Source organism: Podarcis gaigeae, assembly GCF_964106915.1.
Source record: "Podarcis gaigeae genome assembly, chromosome: 1".
NCBI lineage: Eukaryota > Metazoa > Chordata > Lepidosauria > Squamata > Lacertidae > Podarcis > Podarcis gaigeae.
Window position 1 is genome coordinate 17,058,766 of NC_139678.1, and position 23,634 is coordinate 17,082,399.

Below are 23,634 nucleotides of genomic sequence, written 5' to 3' on the forward strand. Positions count from 1 at the left end.
GGCAGTGTTCTTGAAGCTACAAACATGAGTTTGACCAAACTGTGGGAGGCAGTGGAAGACAGGAGTGCCTGGCATGCTCTGGTCCATGGGGTCACGAAGAGTCGGACACGACTAAACGACTAAACAACAACAACAACAATTTCTAAGCTTGTTTAGACCACGTTAATGGCCTTTTAGGCTTCCTCCACATGATTAGGATTTTTTAATAGTAAGAATTATATGTCACTGGGGGGGGCATCAGGATTTTAGAGATGCTTAGAGATGCATGGCCAAAAAAAGGTTGGGAACCACTGGTCTAAACTGCCTAGCAGCAGCTCTTCAGGATTTCAGACAGAGAGTCCTTCCCAGCTCTACCTGGAGAATGCGGGGGGTTGAACCTGAGACCTTCTGCATGCAAAGCAGGTGCTCCGCCATTGAGCTACAGCCCTTTCAAAGCTGAGACATCCATATTTGAAAAACAACTGGCACCACTGATTTCTGACTCCAGCAGTCATGTGGCTCATGCTGAAAAGCCACTTCCCTGTGTTTGAAGCCGCTTCCCAGGCCACTGGTGTGCAAGGTATCTCTGCAACCCATGCAGTTTATATGTGCATACATATTGATATAGGTTCTGGGTGCCAGAGTATGTGGGTGCAAGTCACGCTTGGATTCAGTGAGAGTTAGGAGTAATCAAGGTTTGACTAAACACAGAAATCCCCGAGCTCAACTGATGCTAAAGAGCCAGGCCGGGTTGGTACGGACGAAAGAACACGATGGCTGGTCACTAACCCATCAATGAAAACCATTGACAGGGCAAAAGACTCTCTGTCGGACACAGACGGGAGACACCCTGTTCTGAGCTTTAGCCAATTAGCAAAAAATAAAATAAAATACCAGAGTTGGGAGAGGGAAGATGTCAGAATTGCAGTGGGCAATGAGGTAAGTGAGCAGGAATAAGTGTCCCTTTTGCAAGCTGGAGGACGGGGTGAACAAAGTCTGTTTTATACTACAGAGAAGGTCAGACATGATGTTTGGGGACTCCAGGAATCTGAGGCTTCAGCAAGGGCAGGAACGGACCCTCTGGGGATGCGAATGCTCTGCCCTCTCTCCATATAGACTAAGGTTGTATATATGTGTAAATAAAACTATATATCATAAAAACACCACAGTCTCTGCTGTGCCTCCTTTCCAGTCGTAACATGGACCCTGGGTATTCACCCCTGAAATCTCACACTGTGGTGATAAATGTATGGCATGCAACCTATTGTACTAAATGAAGATGTATTTTGGGGATTTTGTTGCTAGCTACGAGGCACAGGTAAGTGTCAGTGAAGCAGAAATCGGAGATTATAGAAGTGAGATGCCGCAACTACGCATACTTGCTTGCTGCTTCTGAGCAAGAAGCTGCATCTCTCCAGCCTACACCCCCCATTCCACAGGATTACCGTATTTTTTGCTGTATAAGACTCACTTTTTCCCTCCTAAAAAGTAAGGGGAAATGTGTGTGCGTCTTATGGAGCGAATGCAGGCTGCACAGCTATCACAGAAGCCAGAACAGCTTCTTTCATTGCGCAGCGATCCCTCTTGCTGTTCTGGCATCTAAGATTCAGAATATTATTTTCTTGTTTTCCTCCTCCAAAAACTAGGTGCGTCTTGTGGTCTGATGCGTCTTATGGAGCGAAAAATACGGTATATCTCTCAACTCTCTCCCCCACCTCCTCATAATTACAGCAAACAATTCTGCTGCTGAAATTTCCATGGGAGGGCGAGCAAAAGAATAATCAAACGAAGCAGGAAGCAAATTCGTTTTACAGGACTCAGGAGACCCATGTGGATGAACACGCATAGGTCCAGATGATCACATTGAAAGAACTGCAATATCACACACAGGGTCTCCCTATCCAGCCAGACTGAGATGGGTGGAGAGAGGCATTCTAACATGCAGGGATGCTAACCAGTTCGAAAGGCTCAGAGTTGATGTGAGTGGAGGTTTCAATCCTTCCCTACTTTTAGAGCTGGCTGGCATCAGAGAAAGAGTTAGATCTCATACTAACTTTTAAGGCACTCTTCTCTTCCAGCATGCTGTACTGGATGGTAGGGATGAGGGTGGAGCTGTGGTCTAAACCACTGAGCCTCTTGGGCTTGCTGATCAGAAGGTCAGTGGTTCGAATCCCCATGATGGGGTGAGCTCCTGTTGCTCAGTCCCAGCTCCTGCCAATCTAGCAGATTGAAAGAACGCCAGTGGAAGCAGATAAATAAGTGCTGCTGTGGAAGGAAGGTAAATGGCATTTCTGTGTGCTCTGGTTTCCGTCATGGTGTTTTGTCGCACCAGAAGTGGTTTAGTCATGACCTGGAAAGCTGTCTGTGGACAAAAGCTGACTCCATCAGCCTGAGAGATGAGCTCTGCACCCCATAGTCACCTTTGATTGGACTTAACCATCCAGGCATCTTAAAAAGCAGAGACATCACCATGCCAACAAGGTCCATATAGTTAAAGCTATGGTTTTCCCAGTAGTGATGTATGGAAGTGAGAGCTGGACCACAAAGAAGGCTGATCGCCAAAGAATTGATGCTTTTGAATTATGGTGCTGGAGGAGACTCTTGAGAGTCCCATGGACTGCAAGAAGATCAAATCTCTCCATTCTGAAGGAAATCAGCCCTGAGTGCTCACTGGAAGGACAGATCCTGAAGCTGAGGTTCCAATACTTTGGCAACCTCATGAGAAGAGAAGACTCCCTGGAAAAGATCCTGATGTTGGGAAAGATGGAGGGCACAAGGAGAAGGGGACGACAGAGGACGAGATGGTTGGACAGTGTTCTTGAAGCTACCAGCATGAGTTTGACCAAACTGCGGGAGGCAGTGGAAGACAGGAGTGCCTGGCGTGCTCTGGTCCATGGGGTCATGAAGAGTCGGACACGACTAAACAACTAAACAACAACAACCACCACAATCCAGGGGTCCTTTACCTTTACCTTTTACTGGATGGTGCATGCATGCTTTCCGGTAAATAAAAGGGACAAGTGAATGCTCTCACAAGAAGCCTTGCAGCCTTTTAATATATTATCATCATTTCTCTTACGAAGACTTCGCTGCATCAGACCAAAGCTGATCTAGCCCAGTATTCTGTTTGTGCAACAGTCAACCAAATGCCTATATGAAGCACACAAGCAGGACCTGAGCGCAGTAAGCATTCCCAGCAACTCATATTCATTAGAGGCATGCTGCCTCCACTACTGGAGAAGGTGCACAGCTATCATGGCTGGTATCAAAACTGGTTTAACCCGGGCTGCAGTGTTTAACCAACTAATCCAAGAATGGGGAAACAGTGCTTTTCACCAGATGTTGTTGAACAGCAACTCAGATCATTGCCGACCGTGCTGGTGCAGCTGACAGATTCCGGCAACACCTCGAAGGCTGGACGAACTAAACCAAGTAATATTTGGGAAATCGTTGAACAACAAAATGTATCCCTGAATAAATGGGTACCACTGGAATCAGTGAGGAGTACTTCAGAGCAGCTAAGCATCTTTTTCATCAAAGCTACGGGATGTATGCAAATTTACGCTGATTTAATCCCTAAATTAAGTCACCACAATATATATGCAACCAGGTGCCAGCCTTAGTTTTAGCCGACTGTGCTCCATCCCAGCCTAATCCCTCACCATGGTACGCCATAGATTCCTCTTCCGTTTCCCCCTTTAGCTGATCCACTTGGTCTGCTTTGAAGTGTGCATTCGGGGCCAAAAATAATTGCTCCCTTAGCTAAGATCTTGCAAGTTATTGTTCCGAACCTGCCTGATTATGTAGGGTTTTTTTTAGTGTCTGTTGTTTCCCACTGACATGTTCCAGGGCATGATAATGGGAGCTGGCACACAGCCTCACTGTAAGAAGATGTTCGGGTCAAAACATTTATTATGTTGCCCTGATCTTCAAATCGCGTTCAAGGCATGTCTCTGGGAGAGAAAGCTTTTAGCAACACAAACACCAGTTTGCCTTTGTCTCTTTGTGCAAGCACAAACCTTTGGATGGAGGGAGCAGGGGAAGGAATATCACGGAACAATGCCTTCTCTGAGGACGGCATTTGCCTTTGCTCAAAATGACGTGGTTTGCCATTGGAACTAGAAAAGTAAATTGCCCCAAGACTGAGCTAGGCTAATTGGAAGAATCTCTCTCTGAAGATATGGCTTTCTGCTGGGGGACAAAGCCATAGGTGAAGAGGTGTAATGATCTGAAGTGAAACCATGCATTGCAACAGCTGCTGCAGCCTTCCCCCTGCCCCAGCCACTCAAATTGTAAGCAAAACACACTGAATCTATGGCTCACGGGCAGCTTCTCCCACTCCAGATTGTGCACTGTAGCCTATGAATTTTTGTAAAGGTCCAAAATAGTTGACTGCTGTAGAAGATTAGGCTTCAGTAACACAGTTCTGGATGCTTATATATACATACAACTTGTAGGCTTTGCGGATACAGATACAGATATATACAAACACAGTATTTCTGTTGCTCCAGCAATTCAAGACGTAACACAGACTCGGACTCGTGGACAGACTCACTGACTAACCAACCAGCTGACATGCCATAGCAATTGGCTTGGCTGACTTTATCACCTTAATCAAATATATCTTTGTATACTTCTAAGAGTAGCCCATGAATTTTAAGCACAGGGAAATATCCCAGAGAGATGGAGTCATTTGGCTGTGCTGTGAAAGTTTGATAATGAGGACTACTCACCTGTGCTGGCTTCCTTAGCAGATATGTTTATTACTCCACATCTCAATATTTGATGACTGACTTACACCAGCATGTTTGTTTGTATCCCGCCCATCTGACTGGGTTGCCCCAGCCACTCTGGGTGGCTTCCAGCATATACATAGTAAAACCTTAAAAAAACTTCCCTATACAGGGTCGCCTTCACGTGTCTCCTGAAGGTAATATACTGAACTTTTACATCTGAACATGCACACTGCTTCCACTGATGTTGGGTTAGAGTGGGATTCCTGAACCTGCTGCCCTACAGATATTTTGGACTACAGTGCCCATCATCCTTGACCATTGAAACGGGCAGTATTTATATTGGGATGGCTTTAAATGAGGATTAGACCATTCCTGGAGGATGAGGCTATCAACGGCTATTCATCATGATGGCTATGTTCCACCATATGCCTCTGAATTCTGGGAATCACAGGTGGACAGAGGGCTCCAGTCCTGCTTACTGGCTTCCTACAGGCATCTGGTTGGTCACTGTGAGAAAAGCATACTGGACTACAGGTGTTGCTGTTGTTGTTTAGTCATTTAGTTGTGTCCGACTCTTCGTGACCCCATGGACTGGAGCACGCCAGGCACTCCTGTCTTCCACTGCCTCCCGCAGTTTGGTCAAACTCATGCTGGTAGCTTGGAGAACACTATCCAACCATCTCGGCCTCTGTCCTCCCCTTCTCCTTGTGCCCTCCATCTTTCCCAACATCAGGGTCTTCTCCAGGGAGTCTTCTGTTCTCATGAGGTCGCCAAAGTATTGGAGCCTCAGCTTCAGGATCTGTCCTTCCAGTGAGCACTCAGGGCTGACTTCCTTAAGAATGGATAGGTTTGATCTTCTTGCAGTCCATAATTCAAAAGCATCAATTATTCGGCAATCAGCCTTCTTTATAGTCCAGCTACAGGTAGATGGGCCATTAGCCTGATCAGGCAAGGCTCATCTTGTTTTCTTATTGGTTAGGATTGACAGACGTTACGTCTAAAGCATTTGGAGGGCAGTAGGCTTGGAAGAACTATCCTGGAGGGATAACAAGGTGATATCAAAGCCTGGCTGTGTTGTTTGATCTTGATGCTACAGTAGCTGAGTAATGAACATTCATGTGTGCATTCACTCTTGATGCACCCAGACATGGTCTCAGAGACTGAAACCGCTGCTGATGAAGACATTCATCGAGTCAATAATCGAGCCTAGAATCGGACATCCTTCGCACCCATGCCACATGCACACCCTAATTGCATTTGATGGTTTTGTTTTTTTAAAAAAAAAATGTGGACACTTTCTTCCTGTTGCATCAGACTGGTGCGCTGAAAGCCAAAGATGACACTTTGGTTGGAGCTGTGACTAGCACCGATAATTAAAAACTCGCATCCTTGCTTAGGTGCCAGGTTAGCCAATCTGTTTGTTTTCATGCCTGTTTGTCCTTGACGAGACTCTCCTTTTATTAAAGGGAACCTGAAAGCGCTTACTATCTTGAAGGGCTTTGAGGCTGGGGGAAGGGAAGAGAAGGAAAGCTGTATTGCTGCTGCTGCTGCTGCTGCTGCTGCTGCTGCTGCTGCTGCTGCTGCTGCTGCGATGGTGTCATTAACACCTGCTGTTTCAGTAAACAAGGCACACTTCTAGGCTGCAAGCACTACAAATAGAAAGCAAGTGTTTACCAAAACTTGAACAGATGATTCAAAAAATACATCTTGCGAGAAGATGAGCATTCACTAATAATCCTGAGATCTTCTGCTGCACTCCTTAAGTACCAAGACTGCATTCTAACAAGAGAGTGACTGAAATTTCTAGGTCTCCTACAAACATTGTGAATCTGGACCAGTCCAGTAGCTGAATGAAATAACTGCCTTGCCAACCACGACCAGGAGCTGGGAAAAGGGGCTCAGTAGGGTGCTTTTATCTCAGCAAGAGCTCAGGACAAACTGAGAGGCTCCAATCCTTATTGCTGGTCCTGCCCCTTCCTGGTAGGATGTTAGATCAGGCAAAAGTCAATGTAGTACTTTCCAGGTGTTACTGGGACTACGACTCCCATCAGCCCCAGCCAGCATGGTCTGGGCAGATTCAAGTTGCAGTCCAGGAGTCGCTGGAGGAACAACCTTGGTCTACTGCAGGCATAGGCAAACTCAGCCCTCCAGATGTTTTGGGACTACAACTCCCATCATCCTTAGCTAACAGGACCAGTGGTCAGGGATGATGGGAACTGTAGTCTCAAAACATCTGGAGGGCTGAGTTTGCCTATGCCTGGTCTACTGTATCAAACCCAAGGCTCATTTAGGGGAGCATCCTGCTTTCCCAGTGGTCAACCAGAAGCCCATGAAAAGCCCATAAGCAGATCTGAGCGTGGCAGCACCTGCCCCAGCTGCGTATCCCAGAAACTGGTGTTCAAAGTCATGCCATCTCTGAGACTGGAGGTAGCACATAGCCATCATGGCCAGTAGCCATGGAGGATAAGCCATGCAGGTGAGTCACATTTGCCACTTCCTGCGGCAGCCGATTCCAGTTTAACTGCATGTTGTGTGAATATATACTGTCTTTTGCCTGTTCTGAACCTTCCAACATTAAGCTGTCATGAATAGCTTCAGGTTCTGTGGCTGTCGATGTTGCCAAGAATGTTGCAATGGTAAATAAGCTATTGCCTGGGGAACATTATTATTATTATTATTGTATATTATTTTTATTAATTTTCACAAAAACAAAAACATTTCTTTAAAAAAAGCCATAAAACATTTAGAACTATATACAAAATCAGAATTGAATCCACAGTATGGGATTACTTGAATCCCCTGGCTTCCCTCCCCCCCGCCTCTCCTGGTTCCTTTATAATATTTTCATTCATGCATGTCAATAGTCTTTATCTCTGATTGCTTACAATTTTTGTACACTGTCTATAATTTTACGAGTTTGTTGTTGTTGTTTTTTAAATCCTGCTAATGTATTAACTTGTGTACATTGCTTTTGTCAATGTGCAATAAACATTTCCCATTCTTTTATATATTTGTTGTCATCTTGATTTCTACGTTTCCCAGTTAATTTAGCCATTTCAGCATACTCCATTAGCTTAGTTTGCCAATCTCCTTTGGTGGGGACTTCTTCTTCTTTCCAATGTTGGGCTAACAATATCCAGGCGGCCGTTGTCACATACAGTACATTTCCGAGCACAATTCAAAGTGTTGGTGCTGACCTTTAAAGCCCTAAATGGCTTCAGCCATGTACATTTGAAGGAGCATCTTCACCTCCAATGTCCAGCCCAGATACTGAGGTCCTGCTCCAAGGGCCTTCTGGCAGTTCCCTCACTGTGAGATGTAAAGCTACAGTGAACCAGGCAGAGGATCTTCAGTAGTGATGCCCACCCTGTGAAACACCCTCCCATCAGATGTCAAACAGATAAGCTACTATTTGACTTTTGAAGACATCTGAAGGCAGCCCTGTTCAGGAAAGTTTTTAATGGTTGATGCCTTATTGCCTTTTTAATATTTTGTTGGGAACTGCCAAGAGTGACTAAGACAACGCAGTCAGGTGGGCAGCAAACAGTCATACCTCATGTTACATCCGTTTCATGTTACATTCTTTCAGGATACGTCCCGCGGTGACCTGGAAGTACCGGAAAGGGTTACTTCCGGGTTTCGCCGCTCGCGCATGCGCAGATGCGCAAAATGATGTCACACACATGCACAGAAGCGGCAAATCACAACCTGCGTGTGCGCAGACACGCCTCTGCGGGTTGCGGTTTTTTCATGTTGCGAACGGGCCTCCAGAACGGATCCCGTTCGCAACCAGAGGTACCACTGTATAAATAAAATCATCATCATCTCTTTCCCAACCCCAAGTATCTCTCTCTATCAAAGTGTCTATCGAAGTATTTCTCATCTCTCTATTTATATTCTGGCTTCTCACAAAGCATCAGGGCAGTGTACAGCAGCACACAAAAAATGTAAAAGCAATACAGGAAAATAATGAAAGTCGCCACCTATTCAAGAAACTTTTATAATGAAAGAAAAAAGAAAAAAAACTCAAGTGAGAGCTTGAATAGCAAGGTATTTTTATACATATGTTGGCCTTCTCCAATTCCACATGGAAGGAAACACTTCCTTAAACAATGTGTAAGCTATACTGTGGAAATTGTGACCACAAGAAGTGTGGATGGTCACCTAATTGGACAACTTTTAAAAGGAACTAGACACAAAAAAACAGAGAGGCTAAGGCTATCGAAGACTCTTAGTCATAATGTCTATTATGTGAAGCTCCAGTGTAATCATTGCTTTCAATTCCTCTATAACTCCAGGCATTGGGTATTAGTGGTGCTTCAATGGTGAGAGTCATCTACAGGCTGCCATTAAAATATCCTGTTTTGTAATTTAAGTACCTAGCAATTATTTCAATTTTTAAGGACATTGTACTGTAGCCGCGTTTTTTTAATAATAAAAAAAACCTGAGCTATTGAAAGGTCAAAATGTGAACTCTATTAAGTATTTGAATCCCGAGAAAGTAGTCAATTATTGCTTCATAAGATGAATTAATAAATAATGATACTTTACTTGCCTTTGTTGCCTTCCAGTAGACGCTCTCAAAATGCTTTGCAAACACTAGTGATTGAAATCCCACAACATGCTCCTCTCAAGAGAATGTTGCAGCAGAAATGAAAATGGTGCCCACAGGAGAGAAGCAACATGTTCCAGTAGAACAAGATTGCAAGCTCATTCTGCTTCATGTGACTCAAAAAGACCAGTTTGGCAACTGCATCACAGAAAGCGAGGGATCTTGGGTTGTATTCAGCGCAGCATTGAGATCATTCCATTAACACGGGGATTGCTTCTTGCACAATGGAGCAATCTTCCCCGCCGTGTCTCTGGAGGGTCCCCTCAACCCCCTGGAGCTTTGGGGGTGGGGGCATACACAGGGGGAGATACACCATTCATTTGAGCAATGCCCCTTGGGCTATTGGTGGAGTGCACGTGTGTACATGAGATCTCAGGTTCCGTTCTGGTATAAAGCCACAACCAACAATGGGACGCCTATCCATTTTTGAAACACTGAACATTTCACTATTTTGCAAAAGGACTGCATTCATGGGCCACAGGAAAGGTCTGTCAGGCGTCAGAGGATCCAGCCCGCCATGGTAGGTTGCCAGGAACAGATAATACAAGGAAAGTTCTTACCAATGCTTTTTATTCAATATTCACAGAGAGAGGCTTAGAAACGCAGCCTCTGGGAGTAATGGTGTTGCTCCAAGTGAGTCTTCATCCCCTCCTATTATGTGTCATCACTACAGGTGCTGAGATGTGTCCTCGGCCTCTGAGGTCTCTGCTCTCCTACTTTCAATGCTCATTGGGTTATTGGAGGGGGGTCTGGAATGCTTTCTGGAATGTCCGTCAGCTGTCCTCCCTTTGGTGCTTCTTCTTCCTTCTCTCCCATTATTTCCCAGCTTTTCCCCTCATCTGCCTCTGAACTGTGATCTCCCTCAAACCCCTGTTGTAATTCTGAATTGTCTTCTTCTTCTCTGGAAGAGTCAGGCTGGGGAGGAGGTCTCCACCATTCCTCCTCTGCCCAGTCCCTGACAACTGCCGATAACCACTCACTCTTAAAAGAGATGAGAGAGATGTGATAGCCATCTTGTATCTAAAGGGCTGTCACATGCAAGATGGAGAAAGCTACTCTTCTGCTGCTGCAGAGGGTAGGACTTGAACCAAGTTAAAGGAAAGGATACTCCGACTAAACATCAGGAAGAACTTTCTGGTGGTAAGAGCTGTTTTGATGGTGGAACAGATTCCCTCAGGAAGTGGTGGACTGTCCTTCATTGGGGGTTTTGAAGCAGAGGTTGGATGGACAGCTGTCATGGAGGCTTCAGTTGAAATTCCTGCATTGCAGGGGGTTGGACTAGATGGCCCTTGGGCTCGCTTCCAACTCTATAATTCTGTATTTGCTGATAATGGGAAGAATGACACAGAGGGTGTCCATGGCTGAAACAACGTAGGAGGGACCGGATAAACGATAACTTCATTAAGAAAATTAATATTGCTTACTACGGCATTCCTCAGCCTTGGTTCCAAAGATGCTGTTGGACCACAGATCCCATCAACCTTTGTTATTGGCTAAGCCAGCTGGGGATGGAGAGCTATTGGGGACTCAAGGCTGAAGAAGGTTGGCTAAGAGAAAATTGACAGGGATGAGTACAGAAAGGGAGGCGTAAATCCTCAGGAATTCTTACCTCCCGCCTCAAGCCCAACTGTTAGATCCCCCTAACTTCAAGTCCTATTATGAGATGTAAGTGACATGGTCTGTCATGCTCACCAGGCCCACACTCCTAGCTCAGCAGCAGACCTATTCAGAAAATGAGGCTTTAAAATGAAGATTGTACCTACACTGCCACTCTGCAAACCCGCAGGTGGGCCAAAATAGCTACTCATGTGCTTTTCAAACTTTGCCAACCTGAAAACGCTCAAATACAAAAGGTACCAAATTAATTCAAAGCCTCGCAGTGGAGAAACAAGAGTCTCCGAGACAAAACTGAACAGGAGGAAGACCTGGGAGGAAAGCTTAGGCGCTCGGTTCTCGTCAGTGAAATACCCAACGGATCAGATCGATTTCTTTCTGAAATCGTCCCTTCTGTTTCCCGCTGACGGATCTGAAGGAAGGGAGGTGGGGAGACAAGCCAGGGACAGCAGACTGGACTCATTCTATGTCTAAGAAACGCCCCAATCAGACTGAAGAGTCAAAGCAGTGCCAGACTATAATCTACTGATTCCTGATGATTTGTAGTACCTCCTCTGACCATTTGCAAGGGTGGTGCTGTAGTACAGCATAGAGCAGGCCAGCAGGTCTCTTCTCCAGCAATCTGCCATGATGGTACAGATATTAAGGGTGCTGGGTTCTGCTGCAGGGACATACCAGGAGAGGTGGTCCCGTAAGTACAAGGGTCCTAGGCTGCATAGGACTTTAAAGGTCAAAACCAGCATGGACCTGACTCCACAAAAGTTTTTCAGTGGCCAACCAGATGAAGAAGAAGAGTAGTTTGGATTTGATATCCTGCATTATCACTAGCCTAAGGAGTCTCAAGGGACACGGGTGGTGCTGTGGGTTAAACCACAGAGCCTAGGACTTGCCAAGCAGAAGGTCGGCGGTTCGAATCCCCGCAATGGGGTGAGCTCCCGTTGCTCGGGCCCTGCTCCTGCCAACCTAGCAGTTTGAAAGCACATCAAAGTGCAAGTAGATAAATAGGTACCGCTCCGGCGGGAAGGTAAACGGTGTTTCCGTGTGCTGCTCTGGTTCGGCAGAAGCGGCTTAGTCATGTTGGCCACATGACCCGGAAGCTGTACACTGGCTCCCTCGGCCAATAAAGCGAGATGAGCGCCGCAACCCCAGAGTCGGTCATGACTGGACCTAATGGTCAGGGGTCCCTTTACCTTTAAGGAGTCTCAAAGCAGCTAACAATCTCCTTTCCCTTCCTCCCCCACAACAAACACTCTGTGAGGTGAGTGGGACTGAGAGACTTCAAAGAGGTGTGACTAGCCCAAGGTCAACCAGCAGCTGTATGTGGAGGAGCGGAGACGCGAACCCGGTTCCCCAGATTACGAGTCTACCGCTCTTAACCACTACACCACACTGGCTCTCCACAGATGGGAAGCTTGCAAGCAGGACCAACTGCAAAATCCAGCAACTGATATTCAGAAGCATTCTGCCTTGGACAGTGGAGGTACAGGATATGTATCGTGTCTGGTAGCCACTGAAAGTCTTATCCTCATTCATTTGCCTACTCATGTTTTAAGCAGAATTCCCTCTGTCAGGTTATTTCTAATCTAATATTTAGGAAAACTGCAAGGGTTTTCCTTTCCTGTTTCAGAAAACTTTTTTGTAGGTGGGCAGAGAAGGTAGTACTTGCTTTTTAATTGTGTTGGTTGTTTCTCTTAAGTTGCTTCTCTACTGTTTTAGACTTGTACTGTTTTAGACTTGGGTTCTGTTGCGCTTTACTTATTGCTTTTATACGTTTTATCGCTGCTAAGTGTTTTTACGATATACTGTAAGCGGCTCCGATAGCTTTTTGGAAGCGTGTGACAGGAAAATAACATAACATCAAAGAAAGAAAGAAAGAAAGAAAGAAAGAAAGAAAGAAAGAAAGAAAGAAAGAAAGAAAGAAAGAAAGAAAGAAAGACACACCCCGAGTCAGCCATGTCCTTAACGTAACCTCTGTTCAATGGAAGTCCATGTCCTACAAAATGTAAAGAAGTAAAATGCTATTGTGTCAATAACTTTCATCACAGCTGTGCCCAGAAAAAAACCTGATCAATAAACACACCCAGTCAATGCAAAAAACAAAACAAGAGTAAATTGGTTTGCCAATGAATATGAGCACAGGAAACAAACAAGTAAGCAAGGATTGCCCTAGCTTACCTTCTTTGCCATTTTCTTAAAAAAAAAAAGTTTTTATTTGACATTTTATAGTATCTTCATCGATTCCTTTATACATTTCAACATTTAACAATTTTCACCTCAGCACAGCATAAAACTATGCACTCTTATTTACACAGAATAAATGTATACAAGCGCTTTTTGTCTGGCATGAAAGGTGTGTGGTACAAATGGCTGAGTTCTTACCCGCCATCTATGGCAGATCAATGAAAGTTCCGCTCCCAGGCAGATGGTGGGAGGGGAATAATAATAATAATAATAATAATAATAATAATAATAATAATAATAATAATAATATAATAAAGCCATGTCTCGACCCTGGAGAAATGCCACAGCTGAAGACACATTTTCCACAATGCACAGAACACTGATGCTCAGCACACAGAATGAAAACATACTGGCTGAGACTTGTTAAATACATAAACATAACTGCATTTTAGGGCAAGAAGCCTATCCAGTATTGAACATCAGTGGCATGGAAACAGGGATCACGAACTTAAAATACTGATTCCATTTTCCTTTCTACTGCCAGCTCTGCTATGACAATCTCTGTCTTATATGAAAGCTACAGTCTTAAAAGTGCAGCTCCTCTGTAGAAACTTCTGCTCATATGGAAGCGACTCGCATCCAAATCATACAGGCCCCAAACACAATTTGTAAGTAGAACTCCCCACAAGATCCTTAATGACCGTAACCTGTGCCAGAAAAGTCTCTGTGGTTGCATCGGCCACAGTGCTGAGCCCGTTAGCATGACTTAGCCAAGGACTCAAAACAGGGAAACTCCTGCAAGGCCAAATCATGTACTGGTAAAGGGCTGGAACTGTTTTAAAGAGAAAAGGGCTGAAGTTCAGCTTTAGCTAAGCAGGAGAAAGAAAGAAAATAACCTCTAGTCTCTAGGACAGAAAAGGTTTAAAGGCTAAAGTGTAGATTCAACCAAGTTTAAAGAGGGTCACATTTCGATGCTCCCAGTGGGACCTAACCGACTCTGAACCTTTCTTAATCACTTCTAGTCACAGGTTTTGTGCATTCTGTAGTGAGTCACGGCAGCTAGACTGTATAGACTTGGGGCTGCAGGCTAGCCACTCATTCATTTTGGAAGCTCTTTCCCTCATTAACTATAGCAGCAAGAGGGTGGAAACTAGTCACAAGTACAGATTTAGTAGTATTCTGCAAGAAAACCACAGCTCAGTGAGCATCAAGGGGGGTGCTGGAGGTTTCAGTTACTATCAGACTTTGAAAAGCTGGCGCTATTAGATCCAAGTTCACCAATTTTGTAGAATTAAATCGATTTAATAGGGTTTTGAATAAACATGCAATTCATTGCTCCTGCTTCGAATTTCATTGTGTTAATATCTCCCTTAACAGGCCATGCAAACCACTATTCTGAACAATGCACTTTGTAGGGTAGGGTAGAGGGCACTGGGGATGAGTTTATGGATCCAGAGAGGCTGTGCTCCACTGCCCTAAAGTATCACAGCTCCAGGCAAAGTATGAAAAAAAAACCGAGCTAAGCAAGTTGGGCACCTGTATGGTTGAGCCAGCAGCATTCTAGAGTAGGGTTTCGCAAACTTGGGTCGCTAGCTGTTTTGGGACTACAACTCCCATGATCCCTAGCTATCAGGACCGATGGTCAGGGATGATGGGAATTGTAGTCCAAAAACAGCTAGAAACCCAGGTTTGGGAAACCCTGCTCTAGAGTAAATTTGGAAGCAAACTTCAAAACACAGGACATATATATATATATATAGTTGATTTTTAAGATCACTGATATTATCATTGCCAGATCTTGATGACTCCGTCCCAGCCACATGTAGCAAGGAGCGACGGAAGGACTGGATGGAAAGTTGCACACACGCAGGCCTGGCTTTGCGCGGACAGCGTGCGAATGATCCGAGCCGTGCGATAGTTGTAGAAAAACACTTTGCCCTCCGAACTCCCCGTGACGAGCAGCATTCCGTCGGGGGAAAACTCGCAGCCTATCGCAAATCCTTCAACCTGCAAGAATCCGGAATCGAAAGAGGTTAAATAAATCAAGATGTTAATTAAGGAAATGGGATATGATCTATAACCTCCCGAAATTTCATAGTGTAATAAACATGTCAGTTTTTACCATAATGGCCTAATTGCTTCCCTAGGTGTTTATTAAGACAGCCTCATTAAGGACTTTACATTGTTAGCGGCAGCCGGTTTATACGTGACAAGGCTATTAGCAACTAATAACACTTGCAGGTATTTTAAGCTCTACTCGCTCCTCAGTTTAGTTCTAAATTAACTAAAATATAGAGAACAGGGTTGAAGTCGATTAATTTTTATCCCCGCTGTAAATCAGAAGCATAAGCAGGCATTTAAAAGGGCAAGATCTATTACGAGTTTGCAGAGAGGGGAGGATACCTTGTGCCCTTCGTATATCTTCTTTTTGTTCATTCTGTAGGGCCGCAGGCTAGAGAACAAGGCCAGGTAGTTGCCATTTGTCTGAGCAACGAAGGCAGGCTCCTTAGGATGCGGTGCAAAACTGGGGCAGGTGTAACGTTCCTGTGTGGAGAATTGGGAAGAACGGCAGAAGGATAAAGCCTTGGCTCCAAGTTCTAGTCTCAACATTGTACCAGGCCTATAATCAAGCCTGAGCAGAACAAACCACATAATCATAGAATCGTGATATTGCAGAGTTGAAAGGGATCCCGAGGGTCATCTAGAATCATAGAATCACAGAATCATAGAGTTGGAAGAGACCACAAGGGCCATCTAGTCCAACCCCCAGCAATGCAGGAATCTTCCCCAGCCCTTCTTCTGTTTCACCTGCATCTAATTTTCTATTGTAAGCTCCTCAGGGCAGGGGCCTGTCTTCTGTGGAATGCTTTGCATGGCGACGGCTACTATATAAACGTGAGCAGAGCTAAATGGAAAAAGGAAACCTGAAAATGATTTTCTGACAAACTCTCTGAGGGTTTTCTTTTCTGCCCTTTCCCCCAGCTGAACTGTTGGAGAAATGCACCAACACAGTGGAAAACCTGGGTGCAAATGTGGATCCAAACCAATTTACATATTGTTGACAGTAGTATCTGCGCCCTACTCCTCCCCACTGCTTCCTTCATCTACCTGTATGAACAAGCAATAGAGTTTTGAACAGAAAATAAGAAGACAAATTTCTGGGTATTTGCTGGAGCAAAATCCCCCAACCCCTGATTTCACCACCTACAAACTGAGTTGAGGAATTTGATCCAACCCTACAACAAGTAATAAATTTACGTTAGAAATGAACCGCACAGTATTTATTTAGTTGATGCTACGAAAACGCACAAAGAAATCCCACATGTGTCGGAACAATCAGAAATCATTTCTATGATGTGATTTAGCAGCAGCAGCAGCAGCAAAAATCAACCCTGCATACAATTTGCTCTGCTCGCTTTGCTGCACAGCCGTATCGGAGTAATTTGGACGACTGACGATCGTGTTGCTTCAGGGAGACGGGACACGTGTTGCAAATTATTCCCTTTTAACAACGAAAGCAGCAAATGTTGGTGGAGGAAATAAGAAGTGCTTCTTAAAAGAAAGTTGCGCTCCTGCAAAACAGGACTGAAGCAGCCCTTTCAGGACATCCCAGCGCCAGCCTCGTTTCCTTTGACCACTTGCTCACGGCGGAACGTGACATCAACTTTTGTGACCATCTTTCCCAATTTCTCCATGTGATAGTGCGTAAGGACAAAATGCAGATCTTTCCAGGTGCTAATCTGGTGGAAATTGTTCTGCATTTATCCAACAGGAGTGTGGAGGAAGGAAATCCATATGACCATGGAGGACCATGGGCGTGGGCAGGATTTGTTTTGGGGGGCAGGCAACTGCTGGAGGGGCAGAACCTCAACTGAGTGCAGTGGTACATCGGGTTAAGTACTTAATTCGTTCCAGAGGTCTGTACTTAACCTGAAACTGTTCTTAACCTGAAGCACCACTTTAGCTAATGGGGCCTCCTGCTGATGCCGTGCGATTTCTGTTCTCATCCTGAAGCAAAGTTCTTAACCCGAAGCACTATTTCTGGGTTAGTGGAGTCTGTAACCTGAAGCATTTGTAACCTGAAGCGTATGTAACCCAAGGTACCACTGTACTTTCAATGCTTTTCAATATATTTTGCAGATCTTCCGTGACCTCCTCATTAATTTTCACTCCTTCTCATTGTGATGCTCAGGCTGTGACTGATGATCAGCCCCCCTACACATGAGCAGGGGTGTTAACTTGAATTAAATATTGGGGGAGGGGCAAGTAAGCCCCCCCCCCCAGCATAATCAATCACATGATGTGGCACATGCACACCATTTGAATGGCAATGCCCATCAACTTCCTCAAATATTTTATGGGTGGGGTTGGCTCCTAGGAGTTGACTCCTATGCACAAGAGGGAGGTATCAGCAACCTAGAAGTATTGTGACATTTGCAGAAGTCTAAGGAGTAACTTCTTCACACAGCACATAGTTAAAATATGGCCACCAACATGAGCATCGCTTATTTCCCACAGATTTCTCCCTGGAGCCAGTTTTTAGGAAGCCGCAACAGTGAAAGAGATTCACTGCTTTTAATCTAAGCCATTCCTTCCATATGTAATACCTGAACTGTTTTTGTCTGAGGTTTTTACCATACCAGCTCTTAAACGATCTGAACTCAGACACTTGGTGTTTCAATTGAATTAACCACTTCTTCTGGTGTATCAATAAAATAATCCATATATATCATCTATCTATCTGGAAATCATGGCTGGTAGCCATTGACAGCCTTATCCTATATATAGGATTTGTTCCAGTGTAGAATGGACAAGAGGCTCAGATGCAAAAGTAAGCTGTTTTAGAAAAGAGAGAAAGAAAGGCAAACTATAGAAGCTGTTTTGGCTCAATGAATGGTGTTTACCCTCGATGAAAGTGGAAATTGACTTTTCAGTGTATTGGGAGTGCACGCAGCCTTCCATCAGAAAGATTAGAGATGGAAATTTATGAAACTAAAGGCATTTTTTTGGGTAATTGTTTACCAAAAAAAACCCCAAACCAACCCTCAATTTCGCGCTAGCTCCAGAGAGCGCAGTAAACTGCCCCATTCAATAACACTCTCCTTTTTAACTCCCAAGGAAATCATTTTGTTTAAGCTTCTGAAAACATCAGAACTGAGTGCTCTGCAGTTTCTTATTCACTGAAGCGCGTTGCTTTTGAAGTGCAAATGACTAACCTACTATCACAATTTATGCACTGAATTGTGCATCTGCAAATCCGGACAAAGGCAATCACGGAAAGTTGGGAATGGGCAAGTTCTATTAAATCATCCACTCCATCTCTCCGCGAGGACAGAATTGTTCTTTTCAGAGATAAATGGATGCAAACTGACCCTGATTCTTTATGTTTTCAAAAGAGACTTGAGTTTCCGCAGACTTCCTGCTATATGTGAAACGGATGGATTTATGTAGAAAACGGCTTTTAAAAATGGTGCAAATTCATTACACTGCACAAGATGGCAGTTCTAAAAGCAGCCAGCTTCATTCTTCAGGAAGTTGCAAGAAACTCCCATGATCCCTAGCTAGTCTCAAAACATCTGGAGGGCCGAGTTTGAGGAAGCCTGTGTTAGGGGCACCTGAGAATAGTGGGTGGGGTCACAGCCAGCAGTTGCCAGAGCAACACCAAAGTGGGAGGAGCCAGACTAAATGCTTGGAATTTGATACTAGGCCAATGGCCACAGCTTCCCTATCTGTGCCAAAAGCCCAAGGCTGAAATCTGAGAGCAGGTTCACGTTTCATCCCACAGAGGTGCAAAGGAATGACCCCAGAGCTACCGCAGAGGGCGGGATTCAGCCAGAGGCGCCATCTTGAATCAACTCCATAATCGATCACAAGACACACACACCATTTGAATGACAATGCCCATCAACTTTGAAAGGCATTGCCTCCTCAAATATTTTATGGGGGAAGTGAAGGGACCTTGATCCCTAGGAGTACGTTCCTGTGGATTCAGCTAATGATTCCCATCTGTGGAAGCCTGACTTCCACCTTTGCAACAGGAAGCTTTCCCCCTCCTGTCCCCACGTGCACCCCCCCCCCAAAAAAAAATAGCCCTGCAGAGATTGGGAGAACCCCCCATAACACGACGTGGGGAGAGGAGAAGGGCAATCATTTTGCCTGACAAGCAGAAATGTCTGCCCTGATGGAACAACAGACATAACACAACACTCCCAGGGTGCATATGGCTACACAACGCCTATGATCCTTGTCCTCTCATTTTTAGTGGAGGTGCCTGAGTCCCTGATTCACAGGTGAATTTTAAACGCAATAGCGATAGCCATGCAAGCCTGAAGCTTGCTCCTGTGTCCCACTGTGTGTAGACCCTACACACCAAAGGAAAGTTATGAATCGGCTTTAGAGATATTTAGTATAAGGAGGATTTCTTCCTAGGAGGAACATAGGGACCTACCTTTTATCAGACTATTATGCCCTGAAATCTACAGGTATAGGGAGGCATACAAATTTAATAAATAAATATTTGTCCAAAAAACTTCATCAAAGACTGGGGGAAATTTGTGGATTATTTGAAATGTTACCGTACACATGTAAGTTTGTTAGCAGGCTTAACTTAAACCAGACAGTTAAAATTAATGCTAAAGGAAAACTAGGGAGTAATTAATAATTGGAATAATGAAGGAAATGCAGTGTTACAAATTTTAAAAATATAAGAAACCACAAAAGGAGTGGGGGGGGGAGTCAAAATAAACATATTTGTTGGAAAATATTGGATCTGTATTTTTGTCAAAATATTTTTGAAAAACTGAAAAATAAAATTTATTATAAATAAATATTTGCCCAACCAGCCCAGTACAGACAACCATATTTTTTGCTCTATAAGACTCACTTTTTCCTTCCTAAAAAGTAAGGGGAAATGTGTGTGCGTCTTATGGAGCGAATGCAGGCTGCGCAGCTATCCCAGAAGCCAGAACAGCAAGAGGGATTGCTGCTTTCACTGCGTGGTACTCTAAATGGAAATAGCACTATAGAGTCTCAGTTAGAGGTATTTCCTGCCACCTGCTACCTAATTCCCTTTAACACGTCTTGCCAGGGACTGAACCTAGGACCATCTACCTGCAAATCACGTGCTCTAACACTGACCCACAGCTCCTCCTTCCTGTGAATAGAAGACTGAACTTCTGCATCCTCTCCCCAAAACTGAGCTGTGTGATGAATAATATGTTTCATGATTTGACAGCTACAAGGAATACGGTTGGAACCCAAGAATGTACTAGAGAACCAATGGGGACTTGTGGACAGAGCGATATGTCTGATGTTCCCGAGTTCCAATCCTACGCCAACCATAAAATAATGGTTGCGGCCAGGCAGAGAGCTGTCTGGATCCAAGCCCACGGAGTGAGAGGAATCAAGGACTAAATAATCAAGAGATTAGCATGCATGCGTGAATCAGCTCTTTGCTACATCACTAATCAGCCCAGGTTGACATTTCTAACGGTGCGCCACCATGCATATTTACTTCAGAAGCAAGTCCCACTGTGTTCAATGGGGGTTCACTCCCTGATGAGCATGCATAGTAAATGGAATATAAATATACTTGAAACAAATGCATGAATAGTTCTCTGGATCGTTTGACATTTATAATCAAAGAGTAAATTAAGGGCTGTTAAAGAAGCATAATTATTGTCTAAAATGTGCTTCGTACAAAAATAAAATAAAACAATGTAGAAAACGGCTTGAGTACAGAAATGCTGGGCTGTAGTGTCAGTTGCAACCTTCCATTGTAAATGTGATCAGTGTGTAGCAAAATGGAATCAAAAACAATTTAGACCAGGTGCTGCACAGACAGACTTAATTACCGTCTTTTTTGCTCTATAAGACTCACTTTTTCCCTCCTAAAAAGTAAGGGGAAATGTGTGTGCGTCTTATGGAGCGAATGCAGGCTGCGCAGCTATCACAGAAGCCAAAACAGCAAGAGGGATTGCTGTTTTCACTGCGCAGCGATCCCTCTTGCTGTTCTGGCTTCTGAGATTCAGAATATTTTTTTTCTCTTGTTTTCCTCCTCCAAAAACTAGGTGCGTCTTGTGGTCTGGTGCGTCTTATAGAGCGAAAAATACGGTAACCTAATAAGGCTCCAAGATGCTGTTGAGAAACTGGGCTCTTTCCAGGCTGACAAGAGTTGGGAAGTTTACTTGGCACTGTGGAAAGTGGGAAGGTGATTATTGTTATCATTGCTAAGACCTGGACCTAACAATCTGAAGCTAGCAAGATACACAAACAATAGTTTGGAGTCACAATCCTCCGCCATGGCAGACTCCCGGGCAAGGTGCCATTTTTCAGGCAGCTTGCTGATCCAGAACTCAAGATGTAAAGCTATCAATTCAAGGATAATAACACCTTGAAGAAATTAATATTGTAGTGCTATGACAAGAACTTGGGAGCAAATCCCACTGAACCTAATGAGGTCTACTTCCAAGTATCCATGCAAAATAATGAAGGGTGCCCTGCTGTTTCTCCTGAGCCCTGCACCTACAGATTGCAGCAAAATGAAACAAAGTCCTGTTGCATGAAGGACAAAATAGTAATAATGCCAATACAGTGGTACCTTGGGTTAAGTACTTAATTCGCTCCGGAGGTCCGTTCTTAACCTGAAACTATACTTAACCTGAAGCATCACTTTAGCTAATGGGGCCTCCCGCTGCTGCTGTGCCACCGGAGCACAAATTCTGCTCTCATCCTGAAGCAAAGTTCTTAACCTGAGGTAATATTTCTGGGTTGGCAGAGTCTGTAACCTGAAGCGTATGTAACCTGAAGTGTATGTAACCCGAGGTACCACTGTACTAATAACAATTATTCGATTTCTTGCCTGTCCTTTCCCATAAGGTCCCAGAGTACAGTATTAAAAACAGTTTAAAATATATTACAACCTCAAGAATAGGATCAATCCTAATATTTATGTATCTTTCACAAGGGTCAAAGGCCAGGGTAAAGAAAGGCACCTTTAGCATACAAAGGAAACTTCACAATGGAAGTACCAGATGCATTTCTGTGGGGAAGGAATTCTACAACTTTGGGGCTGCCACGGAAAAGGCCCTGTCCCCGGGGCATCCATCCTCTCTGTAAAAACACTCACAATACCTGAGAGCGGTGAAACTACTAAGAGCCGCCGCACCCTCTGCTGATCTTAATACCCAAGAAGGTCTGTAGCGAAGGAGGGAGTCTTTCATATATTTTGGGCCTGAGTCGTTTAGGGTTTTGAAGCCCTTGAATTGGGCTCAGAAACGAACAGGCAACCAGTGCAGCTGTTTAAAAAAATTCTGGACCAGTTTCTGAGTTGCCTTCCAAGGCCGGCCCCACAGAGAGTGTATTGCACAGTCTAGAAATTAGCAGAGCAAGGAGTGCAGTGGCCAAGTGATCTCTGTCCAACTTTGGCAAACCAGCCGTACTTGTCAATTGGTTCTTCTAGCCACCAAGGTCACCTGAACCTTCAGCAACAATACTGGGATCCAAGACTACCCCCAAGCTATGGACCTGCTCCTTCCAAGGGACTGCAATCCCATCCCAAACAGTCCATCTTCCCACCTCCTAGCTCTGAGGAAGAATCTTCAGTGTGCTTTTGACTGGCGGGAAGCAAATTTGTTTCAGCGGTTTCCAGAGAAAAACTGCTGTGGGCTTTTTTCCTTTTTAACGGAATAGTGATTGAGCCATCGTAGAAGTAAATAAAAAAGTAAATAAAAGTCTCACATGGTAGATTTGATTGGAGATCTTTGCAGCTGTGTGGAAATCCCAGGCAATGATGGTACGGTCAGCTGAATCTTGGCTTACTGCATCAGTGCTGGTAAGAAATTCTTTCCCTTCAGGGAGGAACATGATATCTAAGGTTTGCTGTACCGCGGCTTTGTAAACTTTTATTACCTGTGGTTAAAAAAAAAAGATTAAAAACCATAAAACAACCGTTGTTCCGGTGGCTTCTCAAGACATATTGTCTTTGCAAGCAGAAGAAGGTATTTTAATGCAAAACATTAGTGGGCCACAAGAAGAGGAGGGAGAAAGTCCATTCAAGTTCAGGGGAAGAACTCAAGATGGAGGTGGGACCACACTGGCTTTTACATTTTTAGCATGCTCTCTAATCTCTGCACACATACCAAAACACTGTCATCTCTCAGGGTTAAGGCTGCAGATATGCTACACATTTAAAGCACATGACTTTGCCCCAATGATTCCTACAGTGCCCAATAGCCTTAAGTAACTAGTTCCCATGATTCTTTGAGGGAAGTCATAGGCTCTAAATGTATAGAAAGCTGAGAAATCTATGCTGCTTTTGGAAGAGATACAGTTGGTGTAACCCATAGTTACGGTACTAGAACAATACTGGTTCTCCCAAGACTAGAAAGGTGGAAATCTGCCCAAAAACCTGCTCCGACCATAATGCCCTGAAAGTGGAACTGAGACTAAACACAACCGGATCCTTTAGATGGAAAATGAATGACACCTTACTAAGGGATGAGAAGATTGTTA

General features: G+C 44.3%; 1 protein-coding gene across 2 annotated transcripts in view; it reads right to left on the bottom strand.

The window, feature by feature from the left end:
* Window positions 1-13,139: 13,139 nt before the first annotated feature.
* The window catches only part of WDR25 (WD repeat domain 25), a 100,928-nt gene continuing 90,433 nt past the window's right edge, over window positions 13,140-23,634 (bottom strand). Inside the window, exons 5-7 of one of the 2 annotated variants that reach the window (XM_083735762.1) lie at window positions 22,861-23,031; window positions 15,526-15,666; window positions 13,140-15,129 (exon numbers count right to left, since the gene is read on the bottom strand). In XM_083735762.1, coding sequence (XP_083591888.1) covers window positions 14,908-15,129; window positions 15,526-15,666; window positions 22,861-23,031 — 534 coding nt within the window. In that variant the 3' untranslated portion in view covers window positions 13,140-14,907. The remainder of the gene's footprint in view (window positions 15,130-15,525; window positions 15,667-22,860; window positions 23,032-23,634) is intronic. The other variant, XM_083735761.1, reaches the window with a different exon arrangement.